This window comes from Fusarium solani (assembly GCF_023522795.1).
Source record: "Fusarium solani strain SB1 chromosome Unknown bctg00000007, whole genome shotgun sequence".
Taxonomy (NCBI): Eukaryota; Fungi; Ascomycota; class Sordariomycetes; order Hypocreales; family Nectriaceae; genus Fusarium; species Fusarium solani.
Window position 1 is genome coordinate 3,117,738 of NW_027072150.1, and position 22,070 is coordinate 3,139,807.

General features: G+C 50.6%; 6 protein-coding genes across 6 annotated transcripts; 4 read left to right on the forward strand and 2 right to left on the reverse strand.

Moving 5' to 3' along the window:
- Positions 1–500: 500 nt before the first annotated feature.
- On the reverse strand, positions 501–4,411 carry MRS44_011944 (uncharacterized protein; the record flags this gene model as incomplete). The annotated part of the gene is made up of 8 exons (XM_065619929.1): positions 501–2,180; positions 2,489–2,647; positions 2,705–3,039; positions 3,098–3,209; positions 3,261–3,358; positions 3,442–3,601; positions 3,652–3,989; positions 4,216–4,411. The coding sequence occupies 8 exons, from the start codon at positions 4,409–4,411 to the stop codon at positions 501–503; spliced, it is 3,078 nt and encodes a 1,025-aa protein (XP_065476001.1).
- Positions 4,412–4,870: 459 nt separating this feature from the next.
- MRS44_011945 (uncharacterized protein) lies at positions 4,871–5,990 on the forward strand (the record flags this gene model as incomplete). The annotated part of the gene is made up of 3 exons (XM_046273279.2): positions 4,871–4,913; positions 4,985–5,796; positions 5,853–5,990. 3 exons carry the CDS (start codon positions 4,871–4,873, stop codon positions 5,988–5,990), a joined length of 993 nt encoding a protein of 330 aa, XP_046123556.1.
- A 4,714-nt stretch (positions 5,991–10,704) lies between these two features.
- On the forward strand, positions 10,705–12,299 carry MRS44_011946 (uncharacterized protein; the record flags this gene model as incomplete). Its single annotated transcript, XM_046268945.2, has 4 exons — positions 10,705–10,836; positions 10,891–11,344; positions 11,399–11,790; positions 11,871–12,299. The coding sequence occupies 4 exons, from the start codon at positions 10,705–10,707 to the stop codon at positions 12,297–12,299; spliced, it is 1,407 nt and encodes a 468-aa protein (XP_046123557.1).
- A 192-nt stretch (positions 12,300–12,491) lies between these two features.
- On the reverse strand, positions 12,492–15,172 carry MRS44_011947 (uncharacterized protein; the record flags this gene model as incomplete). The annotated part of the gene is made up of 4 exons (XM_065619930.1): positions 12,492–12,554; positions 12,623–13,001; positions 13,333–14,957; positions 15,026–15,172. 4 exons carry the CDS (start codon positions 15,170–15,172, stop codon positions 12,492–12,494), a joined length of 2,214 nt encoding a protein of 737 aa, XP_065476002.1.
- Positions 15,173–17,087: 1,915 nt separating this feature from the next.
- Positions 17,088–18,002, forward strand: MRS44_011948 (uncharacterized protein; the record flags this gene model as incomplete). The annotated part of the gene is made up of 2 exons (XM_046283252.1): positions 17,088–17,451; positions 17,509–18,002. 2 exons carry the CDS (start codon positions 17,088–17,090, stop codon positions 18,000–18,002), a joined length of 858 nt encoding a protein of 285 aa, XP_046123559.1.
- Positions 18,003–18,892: 890 nt separating this feature from the next.
- MRS44_011949 (uncharacterized protein) lies at positions 18,893–21,812 on the forward strand (the record flags this gene model as incomplete). The annotated part of the gene is made up of 5 exons (XM_065619931.1): positions 18,893–18,925; positions 19,078–19,719; positions 19,777–20,558; positions 20,927–21,710; positions 21,783–21,812. 5 exons carry the CDS (start codon positions 18,893–18,895, stop codon positions 21,810–21,812), a joined length of 2,271 nt encoding a protein of 756 aa, XP_065476003.1.
- Between the last annotated feature and the right edge of the window lie 258 nt (positions 21,813–22,070).

The window sequence follows — 22,070 nt, forward strand, 5'->3', positions numbered from 1 at the left end:
TTGGGGGGGATGTTTGCGTTGCTGGAGTTGTGAGGCTGTTGATGATGTCGATGTTGTTGATGCTATTCAGCTGGGTAACTAAGGATTGTGAGATGGTCCTGACAGAGGTTCATTGCTAGCTATATATATTTCATCAAAGAGTGCTACGACGCTCACTGTTTCCATCGTGAAACACCAAGAGACAGTTCCAAGTCAAGGCGTCATCTATTCTTCGTCGTCGTAAGCAGATATTCTCATCAACTCATTAAGCACAGAGTGAGTTCATCCCCGTAAAACAGCTGCCGGCGAAAATTGGCCGTCCCCATAAAACCGACCAGGGGGTAATAAGCCTAATTCTAGCACAGCCCTGTAGAAGCCACTAACGAATTGACATTCGAAGCATAAATCTTGGAGTCGTCTACGTCATAGATAGCTCAGAGCTAGGGTTGTCCCTCACGCGGGGCTAGAGGCCATAGATGTAACCCTATCAAACTCTTCAATTGGGAGCGCATGCGAGGAGATTAGAAATGTCTATTGTGGCTTAGGCTTCCAATCGGACTCTCGGCGACTTCCCTTTCCAGGTTTGCCTCATACCTCTCTATAACGGCCTCGTAATCGTCCAGCCAGGTTCCAAGCCATTCGACAGATCCTATGATCCTCGTGTTCCAGTTACCCATGTAGGGATCGAGCTTCAGGAGAGACGAGTTGACAACCATGAGATTGGTCACTGCCTCTCTAATGCGGATCGCGTCCCGGGATAGTACCTGTCCGTAGGTGTTGCCTGGCGCTGTCACTGCAACGAATGCCTTGACGAGAATGGAGAGCGAGTAGCTCACTGCCGGCCCAAACCATAGCGATGGCTGAGCAAGGATTAATCCAGGTTCCATAGTCAGAACCAGCTCGATAACAACGTGACATGCCTCCACAAGTGACCGTAGTGCTACCTCGGCTGCCCTGGTGACTTCTGGGGGCCGGGCAAACTCGTCAACACCGATTCTCTCAGCAAGATACGGCGCTCCAAAGAGCATCTTGTTGGTTTCAGTATGTAGTACTGGCTCGTTGACGTAAATGATGACCAGCGTGCGCAGAAAGCGAAGCTGCATGTGCTGCGCGAGTGGCCTACTGTCCAGCTGGTCCAGTCTGCCACGAACATCAGCTTGGGTAACCCTCACAATGTCCGATTCTATGCCATAGAACGAATGGGGGTGGCAGAGTTCCAGGGCATTGGCAACTTCCGCATGAAGCCTGATAGTATGGAGAACCTCTAAGAACAAAGGGACCGAATGATCCTCTTCCAATGCATGTAATGCATCTTGGTGAGACAAGCCCCAGTCCAAGGCATGTACTCTTCTGAGCCCGATGGCTGCCATTGTCGAAGCCATCCAGGAGGTCAGCCAAGTCTGCTGCATCTCTGACGTTGGATGACCCTGAATACGGAAGAACCATGCTGCCGGAGAGCTCTGTATGGATGGACGCCCCAAGCCAAAATCCACAGCGAGATCGTGTGCTAGTGCCACAAGCTGGATGCTATTCGCGTGGTTGCCACCCAGAGAAGGTCTTGCCCATAAGCCGGCTACCAGGGCTGCTTGGATCAAGTCGTGTGAGGGTTTCTCGAGACCGACTGCTGCTGAGCCGAGGATTTCCAGGACTCTGGTTCGCAATTCATCTTGGGTGTGAGAATTGATGGTGGTCTCGGTAGGCGATAAAGTGAAAGCAAACATTGCAGCGAGTTTAGTAGGCGTTTCTGTTCTCAAAGACTCCAGCCAAGATCTTGTCGAACTGCCGCTGAGCGTGGGAATGATTGGCCAAAATCGTCGAACCGTGATTGAGCACGCCTCAAGAGATCTAATCTGAGACTCGTGATCAAGATGTGCATCTAAGAATGCGAGACAAGTGCGCCCAGATGGGACAGGCGTCGGCACTACCGAGTTTTCGTGACCAGACAGTCTGTATGTTGAAGACTCGGCTGTCTCCAGTCTCTCCTGCAGGTTCTTGACTTGTTCCTCCAGCTCCGCGATTCGATCTCTTTGCCATCGTCTAGCCGCAGGGACACAAATGAGACTGGAGCGTGTGCATCGTTCACAGACGCTGGGATCGTTGATCGAGGGCTCGCATTTGGCCTTGAGGTTATGGCAAGCTTCGCAAGCACGCAGCCTTTTCCCCATTTCTAGTGTCTGATGGACAGTTCTGCGGATGAGATGCTAGAGAGTCGGTTTAGGAGCAGTCTCAGCTGCGAGTTGTGGGTGTGAGAGGTGAAAGTGGTGGGCCGCAAGCGTGAAATGGCGATGCGGAAAAGAATACATACATATGAGTGCGAGAGGTCTAATTCTGTGCTTTACAGTCTTGCTAGTTTAGCCCTTCTCGCCTTCTTTTCCTTATCCCGTAATAGCCTCCGAAGAATTTTACCGCTGGGGCTCTTGGGGATGACGTCAATGAATTCAATCCCGCCCTTTAGCCACTTATACTTCGCTTTATGCCCCTCCACGTGTTTATTAATGCTTGCAACTACCTCATCGTCGTGTTTGCCGCTAGTCTCTGAGGCCTTAACAATAAAAGCTTTGGGAACTTCACCAGCACGGTCATCAGGGACTTGGATGACGGCGCAATCGGATACAAAAGGATGTGCGAGTAGGTGAGCCTCTAATTCCGCAGGCGCAACTTGGTGGCCCTGTTAGAGGATCGATGGGTTAGTTTTTAAGAAGACCAATAAAACTAGGAGACGTACCTTCACCTTGATGAGCTCCTTGATGCGGTCTATAATCACGAAATGCTCATTCCCTTCTGTAGACTTGCGAACCAGTGCTTCATCACCCGTCTTCATCCACCGGCCATCAGAATGAAACACAAATGTTTCGGCTGTAGCCTGCTCATTGTTCAAATAACCTAGGGCAACAGACGGGCTTTGTACGAGTAATTCACCAGGAGTGTCATATTCCGTGATCTCTTTACCAGCAGCATCGACGATTTTAGCTCTAACACTTGGGAGAAGTGAGCCAGAAGAGCCAAAGCTGATATCCAGCTCGCTAGTTGCTGTAACGCCTGTTGCCGTCTCAGTTAACCCTATGACGATGAATTAGCAAAAGAAAAGTCGTAGTGTAAAGTAGTAATATATATGTACCATATGCTTGGCAAATGCGCCACTTGGGGAACGCCTTTAGCACATCCTCCGCCGTCTCACTTGCTAATGGAGCAGCACCAGTGTAGACGATTCGGATAGAGCTGAGGTCGTACTTTGCACAATCATCAAGTTTGTTTAACAGCTGAATCAGGATTGGAGGTACCACAGACATCACCTCAATCCTGAATCTTTCGATTGCTGACAGAAACGACTGAAGCTCAAAGGAAGGGAGGACAATAACCTCATCCCCGCTGAACAGGCCTAGAGAGGATTAGGAGTCAGGTCTAGATGTAAATGCACTACATCTTTCTCCTTCAATGATCTGGGCGCGAAAGGCAGCTTACCACAATGAGCAACCACCACAAGACCATAAATATGCGAGAACGGAAGGAGGCCCAGGCTAACCAGGGTACTAACTCCAGAGGCATGGCGGCCAACCGAGTTGTACTGGCTGATCTGAATGATGTTTGATATAACATTGAGGTGACTGATTTTAACGGCTTTCTGTATATTCCATCAGTGAAGGAGTAGATTTTGAAAGGAGGACAACTCACTGGTAAGCCGGAAGTACCACTCGAGAAACTCAGGAATGCAACCTGCCTGGCGCCTTGGCCGGGGGCCCAGTTCAGAGGCTGCAGTTTGGGAAGATTCCTCCCCTCTTCCACTAAGTCGTCAATCGTCTTGAAGGGAGCCTTTTTATCGGAGCCAGGAACCGAGAGTATAAAAATACGATCATGGAGTATTCCAACCGACTTCGCCGCGGCGAGTGCAACATCAAGAAGAGGGATGCACGTAATGAGTGCATTAGCTCCGGACGACCTTAACTGATGTTCGAGTTCTGACACCGAGTATGCAGCACTAGCGGGTGTAACAATGCCAGATAAGCGGTGTACTGCGTGAGTCAAAGGTATATAGTCAACCTAGAGTATGAAACGAGACGTAAGTAAATGGCAGAAGAAGAGAGAACATGAACAAGTTACGGACGGTATTTAGCGAGAACACCGCGACAACTCGGTCCCATTCAGTTCCCTCATGGGAATCATAACCTAGGTTTTGAGCGATCGCGCGCGCTAGATATTCCTCCCGCTCGATCATTTGAGAAGCCGTGAAGCTCTTACCCGTTACAGAGCAAGTAAACGGATTCCTTGACCTAGCGATGGGACATCGCCCGTATTTTTCATTGTTCACGAATTCTGGGATTGAGATGGAGTCGGGGGGGTCTAGATGGACTATGAGCTGGGCCTTAAAGGCATCGTCGGCTGTGAACGTACCGAATGGCAGCTGAGGGACCCAACCTGGGGGTATGAACACCATTGTGTGGGATGAGCTCGAATATCGTTTAGATGATTTCACGTAGGAAAAGGAATCTAAAGCCCAGCCTGGTCGGATATGCGGATAGAATGTCTGGGAGTTGAAAGACGAATGAAGCAAATGGCATCTTTTATAAGCAACCCATCGGAACGACCCAATCCTTCCAGATCGTTGTTGGTCCTGCAACCCCAGCTCTGTAACCTCCGGCCCGAGACCTTCCTCGGTCTAGAGACTCTCGAGTTCACGTGCAGCTGAAGGCTTGCCGTGTAGGTTCGGGCCCGAGTTGGCCTCGGTGCCGCGGCGTGCTCGGTTACATTAGTGACAAGATCCGTTTGGTTACATTTTTGTTAATAAAAGACGTCGTTTTCTCTGTTGAATCTCATCTACTATTTCCCAACCAGAGTACTTTCTCTTGCCCAACCTAACTGATCAATCGTTATCTTTCCGTCCTCGTCAAACACCATGCCGTTTACGACTGAACTAACTCGCCGCCTAGGCATCAGAGGTTTGCTCCATTCATTTTCACTATATCTTGCGATCCTGGGCTCCAGTACTAACTATTCACTTTTCGTCCAGTGCCCGTTGTCCAGGGTGGCATGATGCATGTCGGAACTGCTGACCTCGCCTCTGCTGTTTCTAACGCTGGAGGGCTTGGTATTATCACCGCCCTGATATTTCCAACTCCAGACGCCCTGCGCGAAGAGATCCGTCGCTGCCGGTCTCTCACCAGCAAACCCTTCGGCGTTAATATCACCATCTTGCCTGCGCTTACGCCACCCGACTATGGGGCTTATGCCCAGGCTATCGTCGATGAAGGAGTTACCATCGTTGAGACAGCAGGCAATTCTCCTGGCCCTGTTATTTCTCAGCTCAAAAACGCTGGAGTGACGGTCCTCCACAAATGCACGACTATCCGACATGCCCTCAGCGCTGTCAAACTGGGCGTTGACTTCCTTAGTATCGATGGATTCGAGTGTGGCGGCCATGTCGGCGAAAGCGATATCACCAATTTCATCCTTCTTAGCAAGGCCCGCCAGACCCTCAAGGTGCCATTCATTGCTAGCGGTGGCTTTGCTGATGGCTACGGTTTAGCTGCAGCGCTATGCCTTGGCGCCTCTGGCATCAACATGGGTACGCGTTTCATGTGCACAGTCGAGGCGCCTATCCATGTGAACGTTAAGAATGCCATTGTGAAGGCAGAGGAGACGGACACGACACTGCTGCTGCGCCGATGGAGAAATACAACCCGGCTCTTCAAGAACAAGGTCGCGCTCGAAGCGCTGAAGGTGGAACAGACGACTACTTCCGGTCAGTTTGAAGCCATCGCGCCGTTTGTTAGTGGCAAGCGGGGCAAGGAGGTGTTCGTCACTGGCGATGTGGACTATGGCGTAAGTCAAGGAATCTATTTGAATCGACCTCAATAGTTACTGACCACTTTGAATAGGTATGGACAACCGGACAAGTTATGGGACTCATTCACGACATCCCGACGTGTGATGAGCTGATCGGGAGGATTGAGAAGGAGGCGGAGATTGCTTTGAAGGAAAGGCTTACCCTCCTTGTGCCGGAGTCAAAGATGTAGAGCGCTCTCCCTGTGTATTTTGCTCTTGTGACCTAGGAATATCTCGGTTGATAGAACACTCAGGGTACGATATCTAAGCTGATTTTTGGAAATACTGGATCCCCATTCGAATAAACGATAAACTTGGACATGCCTATGATATCAGAGCACCGGGTATGCATTCGGACCGTGAACATTTTCATTGAGTTGCTCAATCTGTTAAATGCCCCTCGGTGAAACTTGCTTGATTTATTTGTTGGCAGGGATATAGCCTTGAGAAAGCATCTTGTTTCATAACAACTCAAATTACCCACCTACTCAGACATGCCGAGATCCATAAACTTGGGGGCTGAGCATGGCCAGCCCTCATCCCTGGCCGTCATAAAATGCGAGGAGCTACATGATGGCGTTATCGCCTAGACGCAGTGGCATGTCTCCACACTGAAAATGTCGTGGACCAACTCAAGATCCGTCGGACAGTTGATTGAGCCAGCTCCTCGCATACTCGGCATCCTCGTCCCGATAGAGTGTGCTTTGGAATTGTGCGGGGTCGTTTCGTTGCTAAGATCGGATGAGGAGGGTTCCGATTGGTTTCGTGAGTTGATATGTGGCGTGTGAATCAAGCCTCCATCCTGCCGCCAGCGAATAAGCCTGCTGTCGTTGATGATAAATGTCCGACGGAGTTTGTGTTCTTCACTATCTAAAGCTCAGCATCACCATTTTGTTGCTGACTCGCGTCGCTGTGGCAAGATGGAACGCTAGGGGCGCCTCAAAAGTCCAACGGGGTTTAAGACTCAGGTAATTAATCATCTTCGGCTGAACACTGAACAGGGAAAAATCGGGCTGTGTTCGAGACGGCGGCGTCGGGAGGCCGTAATACGACCTCTCCGAGCCACGGACTTAATCCTTCGTACCATAGTGAAGGTACCTTTGGGAAGGCTCCATCACGAATGTCTATGGGGCGGTATGAGCTGAGAGGAGGTACACAAGCTCCACATTCTGTTACGTGGCATTAACTCCGTCCACTTGAGAAACCTCGAACTGAGTGATTGAGGGGGCCTTTCAGTTTATCGGTATTGACTTCGTGCATGTTCAAGGTGGAGAGCTGGTAAAGGAGAGAGAAGTAGGCCATCTGGATCAAGCTGAGGTGCGCAAAAAGAAATACTGTCCAAAGCAAAGGCAGAGAATTTGCCAGTATCAGCGGAATTTCCTGCGCCGATAGATAAAGAAGGTTGGCATACACGCTGTCGGCGACTCGGGTCACAATTCTGCCGCCCCCCCCCCCCCCAGCTGCTATCCCGTGCGTTTTTCTCAGGCCTGTTAAGAACCAAGGCCTTCTCATGCTCTGCACATTGATGGTAGCCTGAGAGAGCGTAAAGGTCCGGATCAGAGGGTTGCGCAGTGTTACCAGAATCTCTTTTCCGGAAAAGACTGGATCGCTTGTGACAGGAGCGTTCTCGGGAAGTCTTGCGTTGACAAACTCTTACTCTCTGGCGGTGAGAAATCTTAAAGTTCGAGGTGACTTGGGATAGTCAGGCAGCTTCCAGAACACAATACCAGAAAATGGCACGGTTATGATTCCTTCAAGGAGGTACCAGCTACAAAGCTGAGCCATAACGCCAGGAAACATGCCAGCTTCAAACATTCTGCCAAAGTGTTAGCTTATATTGCCCGTCTCACTCTTAACCTTTATCGGCAATGGCAAACATCTTTGCTATACTTTACGTCGGAGAAAGACTCTATAACTGCCAGCTTGGAGGGATTAAGGAAGGTCAAGAACCTCTGATGGTAGAAGATTTCACCATGGAGCAGTTGTTTGACCAGACACGACCGGATGTCGACGAGGATGAGGCACAACAGATTAAAACCCTCATTCGACGAATCATGCAGTATGATCCTACCAAGAGACCTTTGCCTTTTGAAATATTGGACGACCCCTGGTTTAAAGGGACTGTTGGGAGTTGCTAGCCGGCTTCAGCAAAGTCGACTTGCGCTCCGCTCATTTCACGCAATTCCGGCGATGGTTGGTTCCAGATCAGGGGTCTTGTGCTATGCGGCAAAGGAAAGCTGGGGTAATTGCACTGGAAAGAAAGGCTTTGTCATGCGGGATTTTCCCGAGCATTAAAGCCCGAATATCCTTCAAGATGCCTGGCTTAACTACTCACTAAGTTATGCACCTTTCCTCCTACTAAACTGCGGCATCAGCTCTGGGCAACAGAAGAAGTCGAGGGCTATGACTGGGAAATACCCAAGTTTCTCTATGGTAGATGGTGTATCGAGAGTGGCTATTATTAGGGTGGCTATCACGAGGGCAGCCCACTGATATTCACTCTGCGTATGGGGGCATGCTCTGCCTATTTGTGCAGACAGTTTACAGGGTGTGGACTGTGGAAGTCGGGATCTACAACGCGGGAACGAATGTTATGTTGTGGTGGAGAGAGCAGATGTAATCACACATCCCAACCATTCTTATGCCTCCAGGCCTGCCTTTGCCTCAGGGTCCCCATATTTCCTCTCTTCACCTTAGGCACTTATGGAGCGGCTATCCCTAGAAAAGAAAGGGAATTTGCATGCTCTAGAAAGTATAGAGAGCGGGATGGGAGAAGACATTCGAGCAGGTCAGCAGCTACAAAAACACGTGGACCTGGAGGATCGGCGCGAGAAATATGGTTCTTGAAAAACTGCCCTGAATCGCTCCAACATATAGGCAGAGTTGCCACGGGGTGACGTGGCTCGCATGCCGTTGAAGTGCTTCTACTGATTCAGCTCGTGCGAGGACAGCTAGTGGTGAGACCTAGTGACAGAGCAGCCAGGGGCTGTGCGCGATCTTCTGTAGGGTATTGCCACCATATTAATATAGGGTATGTAGCATGTGGAAGTTGGTGTTTTTACTAAATAGCCTGCCAAGCATAGTCGTAATATATAAGGATATCCTACGCATAGGCAATGAGATACTTTTCAACTTGTGCAACGCCAAGTTGTCTTGGCTCGGGCAATGGCTGTCACTCTGATATCGTCGTTGGCCGCCACCCCTGAGATAATCGCCAGGCCAAGGGAAGTGGAGCGGCGTTTTCACGCAATGCCTTAGTGCCACACGCTTGTGGCGTCTTCCCGAGCCAAGTGGCCAGTTGACGAGCATAAACAGAATGCCACCAAGCTTTCCTGTACCTGCTACCTGATACGTAGTGATTTAGTGGTGGGGCGAGCAAGTCTTTCTCGAAGAAATAAGCGGGCTGGACTACCACGTCAGAAAAGTCTGGAAGCAGAAGTGGCTGCGGAGCTGATGACGGAGGCAAGAAGAGGCGCTGGAGGAGGTGAAGAGAGCCTAACGTTCGGCGAGACAATGTTACGTCATGGGGTTTGATCATGGAACAGTTTTGTTGTCTGATCATCAGGCATCTATCATTGCAGCTCTCTAGAAATTGCTCTGTGAGTTGGGTATGAGATTGTGCGTTCCTTGCCGCCCGACATGTCTCCCTTGGCGCTGGTTCCACATCATGCCATCGTTCAAGAGAATAAACACTCATGAGATGCCCAACACGGGGTCTGTCAATTTTCCCCATGGGCCCTTTGATCTAAAGGTTCCCGCTAAGGAAACATGCGATAAATTTTTGTTATTCATCCTTTCGCGGTTTCTCTTACGTATAACCCCAAATGGCTTCTCCGCATGTCCCCCCTTTCGTTTTATCTCACCGGCCCCTTTCATCCCGCGCAGTCGAGAAGTGTCCGCGTCGATCTGTGCATGGGCCATGATTCCACCAGGACTTCAAAAATCAAGACCCAGACTGGAGATGGTGGTGATGACTGGGCCGCCTTCTCTCGGGCCGAACTCTTCTCAAAGTGGAGAAGGTGTCGGGGTGAGCGAATAACTGAGGGGTTCAGTTGGAGTAATCCAGGGGTAGAGAAGCTGACCTGGGCCGGGCCAGTTACTCCGCACCAAGCCATATTGGGGGAAACCGCCAAGGTCGGAGGGAATCACCTTTGACAGTTGAGGACATGTATTGGCCACCGTTTCAGCAGCAGAAGGCCTGTGTCTGACCCGCAACGTCCTGTCCCAATAACCTCAAGTAATCAGCTTACCGAGAGCAACACAAAGCTTGTTCAGCTTGATCCATGGGTGGCAAGAGCGACAATAGCCGCGAGTCTAGTCTCTCTTTGATGAGCCGTTTTGGGGGAGCCGCTAGACCAAAAGAACCCAAGCCGCGCCACTTAAAAGTGGTCAAGTCTCGACAGTCGAGAAAAAAATCTCTTCACTCGTCTGAACGCTACCGGCTTCCAGCGGCTCAGTCTTGGAAGCTTCTCCATCCGATGGGGCTCTGCCATGTCAATGAATCAATAGGCCGTGTCATGCTCTGTTCAAAACCCCGGCCAGGTCGGTATGCTGCGAGATATGAGGTAATGGCTCCTCAGGCTATCCCTGTCTCCCAAGAAAACCCCCATGGGGCCACGAACTCCGAACCACATCAACATGGCTTGGCAGGTAGCAGTCTGGTTCTAGAATGAAGGTGCCCACTGTGGTCTACGTGATGCGAGTCAGGCTGGGGCAAGATATCAAAATCTCCACGAGATTACAACTCTGTTGCTCGCCGAAACGTATTGTAGTGGATCTACCCCAGGCCGAGAAGGAGACGTTTATATAGTCGCCAAGAATGCCAGTCCCCTTCCCCAGACTCCCCCATCCATCCAGCGATCACCCCAACACTCGCTCTCTCTCACCCATCAACGACCATCCGCGATGAGCCACTACGACTCCGAGAATCAGGTCCCCGAGGCTCCCACCAAAGCCCACCATGTCGAGGACGAGCCAGGCGTGACCAACGATGCTGTTTTTGGTACTATTCACGAAGACGGCCCCAACTACCGCAACGTATGCATCATTTTCCTATCCGAGATGGCAGACAAAGACTGACATGTCACTTAGGTAGGATGGCTTGGAACGTCGGTCCTCATGATGAAGTCCCAGATCGGCCTAGGTGTCTTGTCCATCCCAGCCTCCTTCGACGTCCTCGGCTTGATCCCTGGTGTTGTCTGCCTGCTGGTAATTGCAGTCCTCACCACGTGGTCCGACTACATCGTCGGAAAGTTCAAGCTTCGCCACCCTGAGGTGTATGGCATCGACGACGCAGCTGGACTCATGTTTGGTCGAGTCGGCAAGGAGGTCTATGGCATCTCGTACGCTCTCTACACCATCTGTATCGCCGGTTCTGGCATGCTCGGCATCTCGATCGCCCTCAACACACTCTCCACCCACGCAACCTGCACTGCAGTCTATGTCGCCGTGGCCTGTATCGTCGCCTTCATAACCGCCAGCGTTCGTACGCTCGACCGTGTCAGCTGGCTTGCATGGATCGGCCTGGTGACTCTTGTCTCAGCCAGTCAGTGATCTCATATCTACCTCTCTCGTGAGAGATGTCTAACCACGTCTGCAGTCTTTGTTGTGACCGTCGCCGTCGGCGTCCAGGACCGCCCTGACGCGGCGCCCCAGGTGGGCGAGTGGAAGTCCGACTATAAGCTGGTCAACAGCCCTACCTTTGCAGATGCCATCTCGGCCATCTCGGCCTTTGTCTTCGCCTACGCCGGCACACCCGTCTTCTTCCCGATCGCGGCCGAGATGCGCGAACCTCGTCACTACAAGAAGGCGTTGTTCCTTTGCCAGGCCGTCGTTACTGTCACGTATATTGTTGTTGGAATTGTTGTCTACTACTATTGCGGCACGTATGTTGCATCCCCAGCCTTGGGATCTGCTGGCAAGACTATCAAGAAGATCAGCTACGGACTGGCTCTCCCTGGCTTGATCGTCAGCGCGTGTCTCTACACTCATGTGAGTATCATCCATACCGGTCAAATCGGGACGGGTTGCCAGCACTAGGCCAAAAGGCATAAACTAACCAGTGGATATAGGTCCCCGCCAAGTATGCCTTCATCCGCTTCCTACGAGGCTCCAAGCATCTCACCGCCAACACCTTTACCCACTGGTCTACTTGGCTCGGCTGCACCTTTGCCATGGCCGTCATCGCGTACATCATTGCCAGCGGTATTCCCGTCTTTGGCGGCCTCGTCTCTCTTGTCGGTGCGCTCCTCGGAACCTTTCAGTGCCTACAGCCCATGGGCTGTATGTGGTTGTTTGACAACTGGCACAAGGGTAGGAACAAGGAGCAGCGAACTACCAAGTGGACTCTTATGGTCATCTGGAGTGTGTTTATCATTGTGATCGGTACGTTCTTGATGATTGGAGGCACTTATGGCTCCATCGTTGGTATCATCAACTCTTACAACAAGAGCGGCGGCTCTGCTGCTTGGTCTTGCACTGACAACTCGAACTCGACTTGACCTGGGTCATGGAGCCCGAAGATGGATGTGCATTTGGATAGAGATATGAGGTGCAGGTTATGAGTGTTTCAACAATAGATTCTGATCGTTACCAATATATTGGCAAGTGATTCCATGGGATTGAAGCTATGGCACCCAAGATGATAGGTGTAGAGGCCAGAAGCTTAAAGGGGTAGTAACCTACTACCTTACTTAAACCTCAATGGTCTTGGTTTCCTGCGTCTTGTCCCGTCTGATCCCCTTGAAAAACTTCCTCTGCTCAAAGATTTGTCACTATGGTGTACCTTCCCCTCAGCTCGCGCTTTGAGAATCTCGCGCCTTACTCTCATGGCATCATATTCGATGTTGCGAGTCGAGTACCAAGTCCACAGACTCCCCAAGAAGGCGACTATTGTCAGTACAGCGCCGATGATGAAGCTGTTTCTGTGTCTGTTGTGTGCCCATTTTTGTTCAAACAACTGAGGCCCAAGCACTGTGCCAATCTGAGCAAGAGCGGATTGGAAGGCGAGCGTGAAGGCTGTTGCTGTTGTTCCCGAAAGTGTTGCTGAGCGCGATGACCAAAAGATGAGGAAGTAGGACATGAAGAAGGTGGTGCTGAGAATGGAAGCAATGTATACCCCAATGCGGTTGGAGATGGTAAAGAAAAGGATGAGCATACGATCATGCCCGCCATTAGAATCCTGGCAGTTACCATGAGCTGGACTCTTGAACGTCACAAACAGGTGGAAACTCACATGGCATATAGCGGCCTGACAAAGTAGGCCTTTCCAACCAGCCAAGCAGCAAGGATTACACCAATGATGGCGCCAGCGGAAGGGGGATATTCAGAAGCTGGTTGTCAGGGAGTCCAACAAAACCTAGATTGGTAATGATAGTCGGCAAATACCACATCAAGGCATAGCCGCCGAAACTACCAAACCGCTCCAGGGACTATCCACCAAAGTTGATGATTTCGTCGAGACCAAAGAATTGAAACCTAATACTGTCAACTATAGTCCCGACCAATGGCAGTCTGGCTACGTCTAGAACTTACCAATCTTCGCCAATATCAGTGAATAGGCTAGTCTGGTTGTGCACCTCGCCATCGTCAGGCGACGCTGAACCTTTTGCGTTGTGTTCAAGGCATACGCATGTCTCCGTTGGCGATGAGTCGACGCACACCGCTATGGGCGGAGCATCAGAATGTCGATCGTTTTGTTCCAGCTGTGGAAGATGCTGACACATTTTCTCATGTGGCTTGTCGGTGGCCTGTTGCAATCTCTCCAACACCTTTTCCCTAATGACGGACTCCAAGAGAGCATAAATCATCTTACCTACCCACCAAACCCGCGACAATTCCTTCATGGCCGACATAGAACTCCTGAGCCTTTCCTCCGTTCCGTCCTGCTGGATAGAAGGCACAGGCGATTTGATTTCGTGTATATGCATGATTATGGCCAAGAAGAGGCTGTAGACTGTAAAGGGCGGGCAGAAACGGAGCTGGCCATGAGCCGCAAGGTTCTCTATAATCATAGTGATCATAGCAGCGGCTCGAAGGGCGACATTGGGCCAGGGAAAGTACTCAAGGGACGGTGGGGGGTCGCTGATTGCCATATGGGCTCGATACAAGAGACAAAGCATTGTGTAATAGCTAGAGTGAAGAAGTCCTGACCAAAAGTGGTGTCGGGGTATTGCCCAGTATACGATCTTGGGACAGCGATGGAGCCAATCAGCCAAGGCTACTTGAGCATTGTTGACGGCGATTCGTTGCTGGCCTTTAGAGGCGACTGAATGCTTCAATGACAGCACAAGTCCCATAATTTCGCAAAGCTTGACGTATTGCAGGAAGAACTGTACATGTACAGGGTCGGGCGGGTACTCACTGACTCTATCTTGCTCGTCCTCGTCTAAAAAGTCTTCTTCCGTCAACGCTTCGACGTCGGAATCGTCAAGATTGATAGAAACGGGCCGACCCAGTGCTAGAGCAACAGAACGGTCACGGGTAAACAGGGCCCACCAGATTCTTTTCCAGAGCCTCTTATCGGAGAGGCTTAGCTGTGATTGCTCAACAGAGCGATGCATGCCCGATCCCTGAGCGACTGCAATAGCCAAGTGACTCCAGTAAGAGATATTCTTAGTTACATCGTCAGGGCCCTCCCAGTACCAGCCCATGAGGAGGAGTGACTGTACGATGGTGACCCGGTCAGCCTCGTAGTTTGCATCATATAGGGCTTTTGCACGCTTAAAGAAGGCAAATCCGGCGGGAGTTGTCGAGCCATTAGCATCCACTAGCTCAGGACTGCGACAAGCTCGGCTGCCAGCTAGGAGGATAGACTGGAGAAGGAGTACGGGTGGGGAGTCATCAGGATCTCGATACTGGCGCATAAAGCGGGTTCGGTTGACAATGGGGATGATAGGATGGACCCATTCAAAGTAGGCCTCGATAAGCTCATCACAAAGAGATCGAGGAGGCAACAGAAATGCGCCTGATTGATGCAGTATGGTGTAGACTTCAGCATCGTCGCGCCTGTCAAGACTGGCCTGGGAGATTCGATCGTTTTCAGGTAACGGATAGTGGCCGGAGTTTGCGGAAGTCTGTTCGTCTCGAAGGAGGGCAAGGTTGGAGGATTCGCCAAGATAGGCGACTCGGCCGGCTGCAGTGATTGGAGCGTCGGTAATCTTGAGCGCCACACAAGGTCAACATAGGTACTATTTTCCCCTTATTCTTTTTTGGCATAGCTACCTACCAGTGAAGGGGTCGAGTTGGAGTGGAAAAGCGATCGAGCTACTGGGCGTGAGGGGAGATTCTTGGCACAACTGCTTCGGTTGCTGTAAATACGTTCATAGTTAGTAAAGTGCAAAACGAGGCAATGAGAGGAGTGGCATGTGTTCATGCTAATACCCATTAGCGTTCTTGGGCTGGTTGCTGACGCCCTTGGCCTTCTTTGGTTTTGGAGTTGGGATACGACATTCGATATTGAAGGCAGCACAGTTCGTACAAGGCACCCCGAGACGGGTTGCGTCACACCTAACCTACGTAAGATGAAATGTCAGTAAGCGGCATGGAATGCACAGATCCAGTAGGGTGCAAGAGGCAGATAGTGTAGCCTTGATCGATAGACGTGAAGTATAGGTTGAATAAGATACCTTTCGTCCGTGGCAGGTCTAAACGGCACATATTAGCTCACAATTTGTGTTGATCAGGGGGTGGTAAGAGAGTCTGGATAGGAGTGCAGGTATATAGAGATTCTATCTATGGAAGTTTGACATGAGTGTCTAAACATGCCGCAGATTATGTTGCAGGGAATGAGGTTATATATATAGGCCGTGTAGCGATCGATGGTGGAGAGGTTAAAAGGGAGGCTATATACCTCGCATGCGCGTGACGCTCTTAGTCTAGATGCCAAAGACAAGTATTAGGACTTATTAACTCAATGCCAAGTCGGCGTGAATGGTCCTTAGTTACCTCGCAGAACCCATGACCCATCAACGTCAATGTTGTGATGCTGCAAGCGGGTTGTCCGAGGCCGATGGAGATCGGCAGTTGTTGCTGCCCTTGCGGCTGCCGGGTCCGAGAATACAGTTGCGATTGCGACCGAGATGGTATTGCGTGTCAGCCCGAGAATGCCCTCGGGTCTGGCAACATTTGGCGATGGGGCTGTTTTTTGAAGCGGATCTGAGAACAAGGGGGAACTCGGGGTCTCGGAGGGAATCATAGATTCTTCTAGACCGCTACTGGTTCGAGCAGAGTACTTATGCGTCTGCCATGCATCTAGCGGCTCCGCAGGTCCCGGCTCCGAGATCACGCAGGAGGCTCGTCCACATAAGCGGCTGAGCTACCCAACTTGTGGAGGCGCGGGGACGGGATGCAAGGAGGATCTGGGGAGACCAGGGTCGTGTGCGGGGGGGAAGGCCATCGCGCTGAAAGAAGACGCTCTGAAGCCGAGATGATCCTCGAGGGACATGGGTCGAGGCATGGGGCAAGGTCGGTGGAACAGGTATCCGACGGAGGTAACCGTCAAGGCAAAGGTCATGCGAGCGTAAATCCCCGTCGGACTTTAATCACACCAGGCGGAGGCGCGAGTCAATCTTACCGACGGACAATTTCTCAGCACTCGGGATGGATCGCATGATTAGCGGGGCTATTAGAAATCCGAGAAATCATTAGTACGCTAGAGAAGTTCTCATCCATCCAGAAGCGTGCCTTTGCGATATTCAGGACAGATGCTTCGTTCTGTGAACAATTCTTAGTATACAGGACTTTGTAGAGATCTAGACACGCCGATATCCAGAAAGATGCCACACTGATATATCGCTACGGCAAAAGGGCATGAGCACTCCGCTAATGCATAGTATTTATAAGGGCCTTTCTTCATTTGACAAAGAGGGAGCCTTTTAATTTCGGGGGCAGGGACCATAGAAATCGATGGGGCATTGCCAATATACACTTCCGCATTCACGAGATTTATCTGTGATGCAGCTGCTCAATCGAGGTATTCAAGTAAACATCTTCGTCATGACAATCACATCCTTGCATCCTTTCTCTGAATCAATTCATCAGCTGCTGCCTCGTGGAGCTAACTAGGTGGCCTAAACCGAGGCGTGACTGAAATAACAAGCCTCGGCGTGTCTTACGTCTGCTCGGGCCGAACTTGAGGGTCAAATAAATGACTTTGCGGTCTCTAGCATTCCTATAAAGGTGAGCCATATGTTCTAAAGCAGTACCAAGCCAAGAGGATTCATCTGCTCAAGTATATTCAAGTTCTCCATACACCATACGACAGATCTACTAAACCAGACAGCATCACCATGTCGACTTCCGCCCCGCTACCAGCTTACTCCTCCTACGAGCACTTGCTAGTCACCTCACCATCTCCTCTCATAGCACACGTTGAGATCAACCGCCCGAGCAAGCTCAACGCCTTCTCTCGACCGGTATGGCTTGAGTTCGGGCGTGTCTTTAGACAACTCAGCGCTGATAACGATGTGCGCGTTGTGGTATTGAGCGGCGCTGGTGAAAGGGCCTTTACTGCAGGGCTCGATGTGCAAGCCGTGGGGCAAGATCCAGTGTTGGCAGCGCGGGCGATTGATGTAGCGAGGAAGGCGAAGGGGCTCAGGAGCCACCTCGAAGAGTTTCAGGAGAGTGTGAGCTCCGCAGAGAAGTGCGAGAAACGTGAGTGTTATTCTAGTGACAGTGTGTCTTAGAGAGCTAAAATCTGGAAAATTCTAGCCGTTATTTGTGTACTTCACGGCATCTCCTACGGCCTCGCCATTGACATCGCGTGTTGTGCTGATATTCGTATCTGCGCATCCAATACGCGGTTCTCTGTCAAGGAGGTCGATACTGGCCTAGCGGCTGATATTGGTACACTCGCACGTCTGCCTAAGATTGTCGGCTCGGCGTCGTGGGTGAAAGATGTATGCCTCTCGGCGCGAGACTTCTCGGCGCAGGAGGCTCTGGGGGTTGGATTCGTGAGCCAGGTGCACGAGGGCAAGGATAAAGCGGTGCAGTCGGCAGTGGCTATGGCCGTAAAGCTGGCGGAGAAAAGCCCCGTTGCGGTGCAAGGAACCAAGGAGCTGCTTAACCATGGACGAGACCATGCAGTCCCGGATAGTCTACAGTACACGAGAGTGTGGAACGCGGCAGCGCTGCAGAGCGAAGACTTTTCACATGCTCTGATGAGTGGCCTGGAGAAGACCAAGCCCAGATTTGAGAAGTTGTAGGAGGATGGAATTGGCTCTCAGCTTGTCATGAATGAGCCGCCTTGAGAGTGGATTGAGCAGCTGTAGAGATATTGTTTTGGGGAGATATCTGTTTGTTTAGCTAGAATGAGAGAATCCGTTCCAGGGATTGTCCTAGAAACACCCAGAGGCTTGAGTGCCACCCGCAAGTTACGGACGCCCTCAAGGAACACTCAAGAATTCTGCAGCACCCTGTCCGTTAGCCCCAGCTCATCAATTTCTGCGATAAAGGTGGTATTTTGAGTAGGTGCCTGCTACAACGCGAAGAACGTTGCAGTGACCTCGTCTATCCTGACGCTGTGCAGTAAAAGGCTAGCGAGCCTACCAAAACTTATAATCCAAGTTAGAGAAAGGTTCCTGGCAAATTAGCTTCAGGCAACAAGTTGTTTACGTGCCAGGTGGATTATTAAGTAGATCATCTTGCAATTAGAGTCTTGGATGATGAAAAGAGCGACCCTTACCGAGGCATAGGTATTGTCCCGCGGACCCCGAACGTTCCATGAGTGGTTCGTTCGGGAGTCTGTCACACGAATTGCCAGCTGAAGAGGTGAATCGGGCCTCGGTCTCGATAATGGAAGCCTCGGTCCGACGTATTGACGTATTTGCCTTGCAAACATCCACGATCTTCTAGCTCAGTTAACCCATCAAGGGCCGGGCTTCAACTATAATAAAGAACACATTGGCAAACATCCACATAATATAAATACAAGTGTTTTCTTTAAAAAGAAAGAACCCAATTGTTCAGTTCTCTTCCTTGAAGGCGAGTTCCAATGCCTTGGCCGATTCATCACTACTTCAGTAGCCAGGCCTGACCATTACCAAGTTTTCCACCCATACACGAGCTTTAGAAGTGAATTTCTAATATCGCAGCCATGGGTTTCAGCACAGATACGCAGGTTGACGAGGTAACGTCTCCTCCCCTTAAGTTCCCCCTTTTCGGCTCACGCTCGGAAAAATTGCAGCCTCTTTACTCACAAGATACCGACAGGCGTACGCTCGAGTCTCTACAACATTCTTATCCCATAAAACGAAATCACTTCGGTGGCGAATCCATCAGATACAAAGAGTCTGGTGGATGCTCGAAGACAATAAAGAACGAATTGTTGAGGCCCTTTATAAAGATCTCCACAAGCACAAGCTCGAGGCTCTCTCTGTAGACGTCTGCGGCATACAAACTGCGAGTGTTTACACTCTCAAGCACCTCAAATCATGGGCTTCAGACGACAAACCCTCGCGATTCAACCCACTCAACTTCTTCGGTGGGACGAGGGTCCGCAAAGAGCCAAAAGGTGTTGTCCTCATCCTGTCAGCTTGGAACTACCCATTCATGGAACTGCTAGAGCCTATGATTAGTGCTTTAGCTGCTGGGTGCTGCGTCATTCTCAAGCCGAGTGAACTCGCTACCGCATCTGAAGCTCTTATCCAAGAAATCGTGCCGCAGTACCTAGATCAGGATGCCATACAGGTCTTGACTGCAGGACCGGCGGAAATGAAGTATATCCTACAGAAAAGATGGGATCACATCTTCTTCACCGGCTCAGCCACAGTTGGGAAAATCATCTACGAGAATGCAGCTAGACACCTCACCAGCGTCACTTTGGAGCTCGGTGGACAAGGCCCAGCATTTGTCTCTGCGAAGGCGGATATTGACCTTGCTGCAAAGCGAATAGCGGCAGCCAAGTTCATGAATGCTGGACAGGTATGAATCTTTAGTTTACTTATTTGGCACTTGATAAAAGACTAACAAATAGGACAGGTTTGCCTAAGCGTGAACCATGTGTTTGTTGACCCGATAGTCAAGGAGCGATTTATCTCCTCTCTCATCAAACACTTCAAGCAGTTTCTGGGTGGTTCTCAAATGCCAGAGTACTACTCGCACATCATCAACAAGCGCAACTTTGACCGTTTGAGCGCACTCCTTGACCAGACGTCGGGCAAAATCGTTTATGGCGGAGAACGGAACCCCGAAACACTTGGCTTCTCTCCCACTGTTGTGGTCGATGTCTCACCATCCGACTCGTTGATGTCGGAAGAGTTGTTTGGTCCAATTCTCCCCATCCTGGATGCAACATTGGATGAGGCAATCTCGCACACGACAAATAATGAACGGCCTCTCGCCGTATACCCATTTACAGCCTCCCAGGCAGAGAAAGACAAGGTCTTGGGGTCAACAATATCTGGGGGTGTGTGTATTAACGACGCAATTGTGCACACACTTAGTGAGGGCGCTCCTTTTGGTGGTACAGGATACTCTGGCATGGGGGCTTATCATGGGCCGTACGGGTTTAAGGAGTTCACCCATATGAGAACGGTAGTGGACATTCCAAAGTGGATGGACATCATTTTGAGGCCGAGATTCCCACCGTATACCGAGAAGACCGCAATTGCCCTCTCAAAGGCATTTCGACCAGTTGACAAAGTCTGGTTTGATCGGGACGGTAGAGATACTCGATGGACTTCCTGGCAGCGAAAGATCGTGTTGAGAGGCCTCCTAGCCTTTGGCATAGCGCTGGCCGCACTGAAGGCGCGTGCAATGGGGTATGTAGCTTTTCCTAGCCTAGATGTTGTAAAGTTCACCAGCCGACGAGACGGGATCTGAGGTAGCGTTAGACACAGTATGCAATTAAATCTCGCTGTTACTTTAGATTCTAAGAGAGAATTAGCCGAACTTTATGCTGTGATCAAGATGAATTCATGTTCGGGGAGCTTGGGAATGAGAGTGTCAAAGACGCATCTCCAAACTCACTCTTAGTCCACATGGGTGAGATGGCCGGATTGTAGTAGATTTGCTTCACACATATTATTGAGCCGAGGCGTATCTCTCTCGTTATGGTATGATTTTACCATGTAAATGCGGGGAAATTCGGTACATCGGCTTGCGATTGTATGGCCGCTGCAGTATATAGCCGACTACCCCCGTTCACCATTTGGAGACATGCCACCCTTGTGTCCCTTATTCTATTGTCTCGTATCACCATCGTCATCATGAATTACTTCACGGCTTTGAGTAGCTATGCATCATCGAAATCACTCAGCTTGGATTTTGCGAGGAACCTCGCATCCTCGCCGCGCTTCCAAAAAGCCCTTCGCGTCGGTGCTGCCCTGACACTAGTCATTGGCACCAACAGGCTCCTGACCCAGCTGGCACTGAACAACCTTTCCAGGACCAAGCATTGGGACTGGAGCAAGGACATTGTTATGGTTACGGGCGGCTGCAATGGCATAGGGGAGCTTGTCTGCCGGAAGCTTGCTAGTCACGGCATCAAGGTTGTTGCTGTCGACCTTCAACCTCCCCAAGTTCCTTTCCCAGACAATATCTTCTACTATCGACTTGACATCACATCGTCCCAAGATATTAGTCAAATTGCCAAGTCTATCCGCCAGGATGTTGGCGAGCCAACCGTACTGATCAATAACGCTGGTGTGGCTTCGTTGAAGACTATCCTTGGCGAGTCCGAGGAAGAGATCCGTCGAACATTCGATGTCAACGTCGTTGCCCACTTTCTACTCGCAAGGGAGTTTCTGCCATGGATGATCCGGCAGGATCACGGCCATGTTATCACCATTGCCAGCATGGCAAGCTACATCACTGTCGCTCGTGGCGTCGACTATTGCGCCTCCAAGGCCGCAGCACTGGCCTTTCATGAGGGGTTAGCCCAAGAACTCAAGTACAAGTACAATGCCAAGCATGTTCGTACAAGGTCAATAACCCCAGGTCGTCATTATCGGTCGCTGAACTTGACCTGCTAATTAGCTCATTAGTGTGGTGCACCCAACATGGATTCGAACTAAAATGTTTGACGAAGCTCTAAAGAGAGGCAGCCTCAAAGACATACTGCTTGAGCCCAACGTTGTTGCCGAAGCGATTACACGGCTGGTTCTGAGGGGAAGAGCCAGCAGATAATCTTGCCGAGTTATTTGGGCATTGTATCTGGACTTCGGGTGTTTCCTACATGGCTACAGGAATATTTCAGGGGCGTGAGGTCTGGCTTGTTGGACCTAACCAACTAGCGGGAACTAACCCCCTTCGATATCAAACGCGTTGCGTGT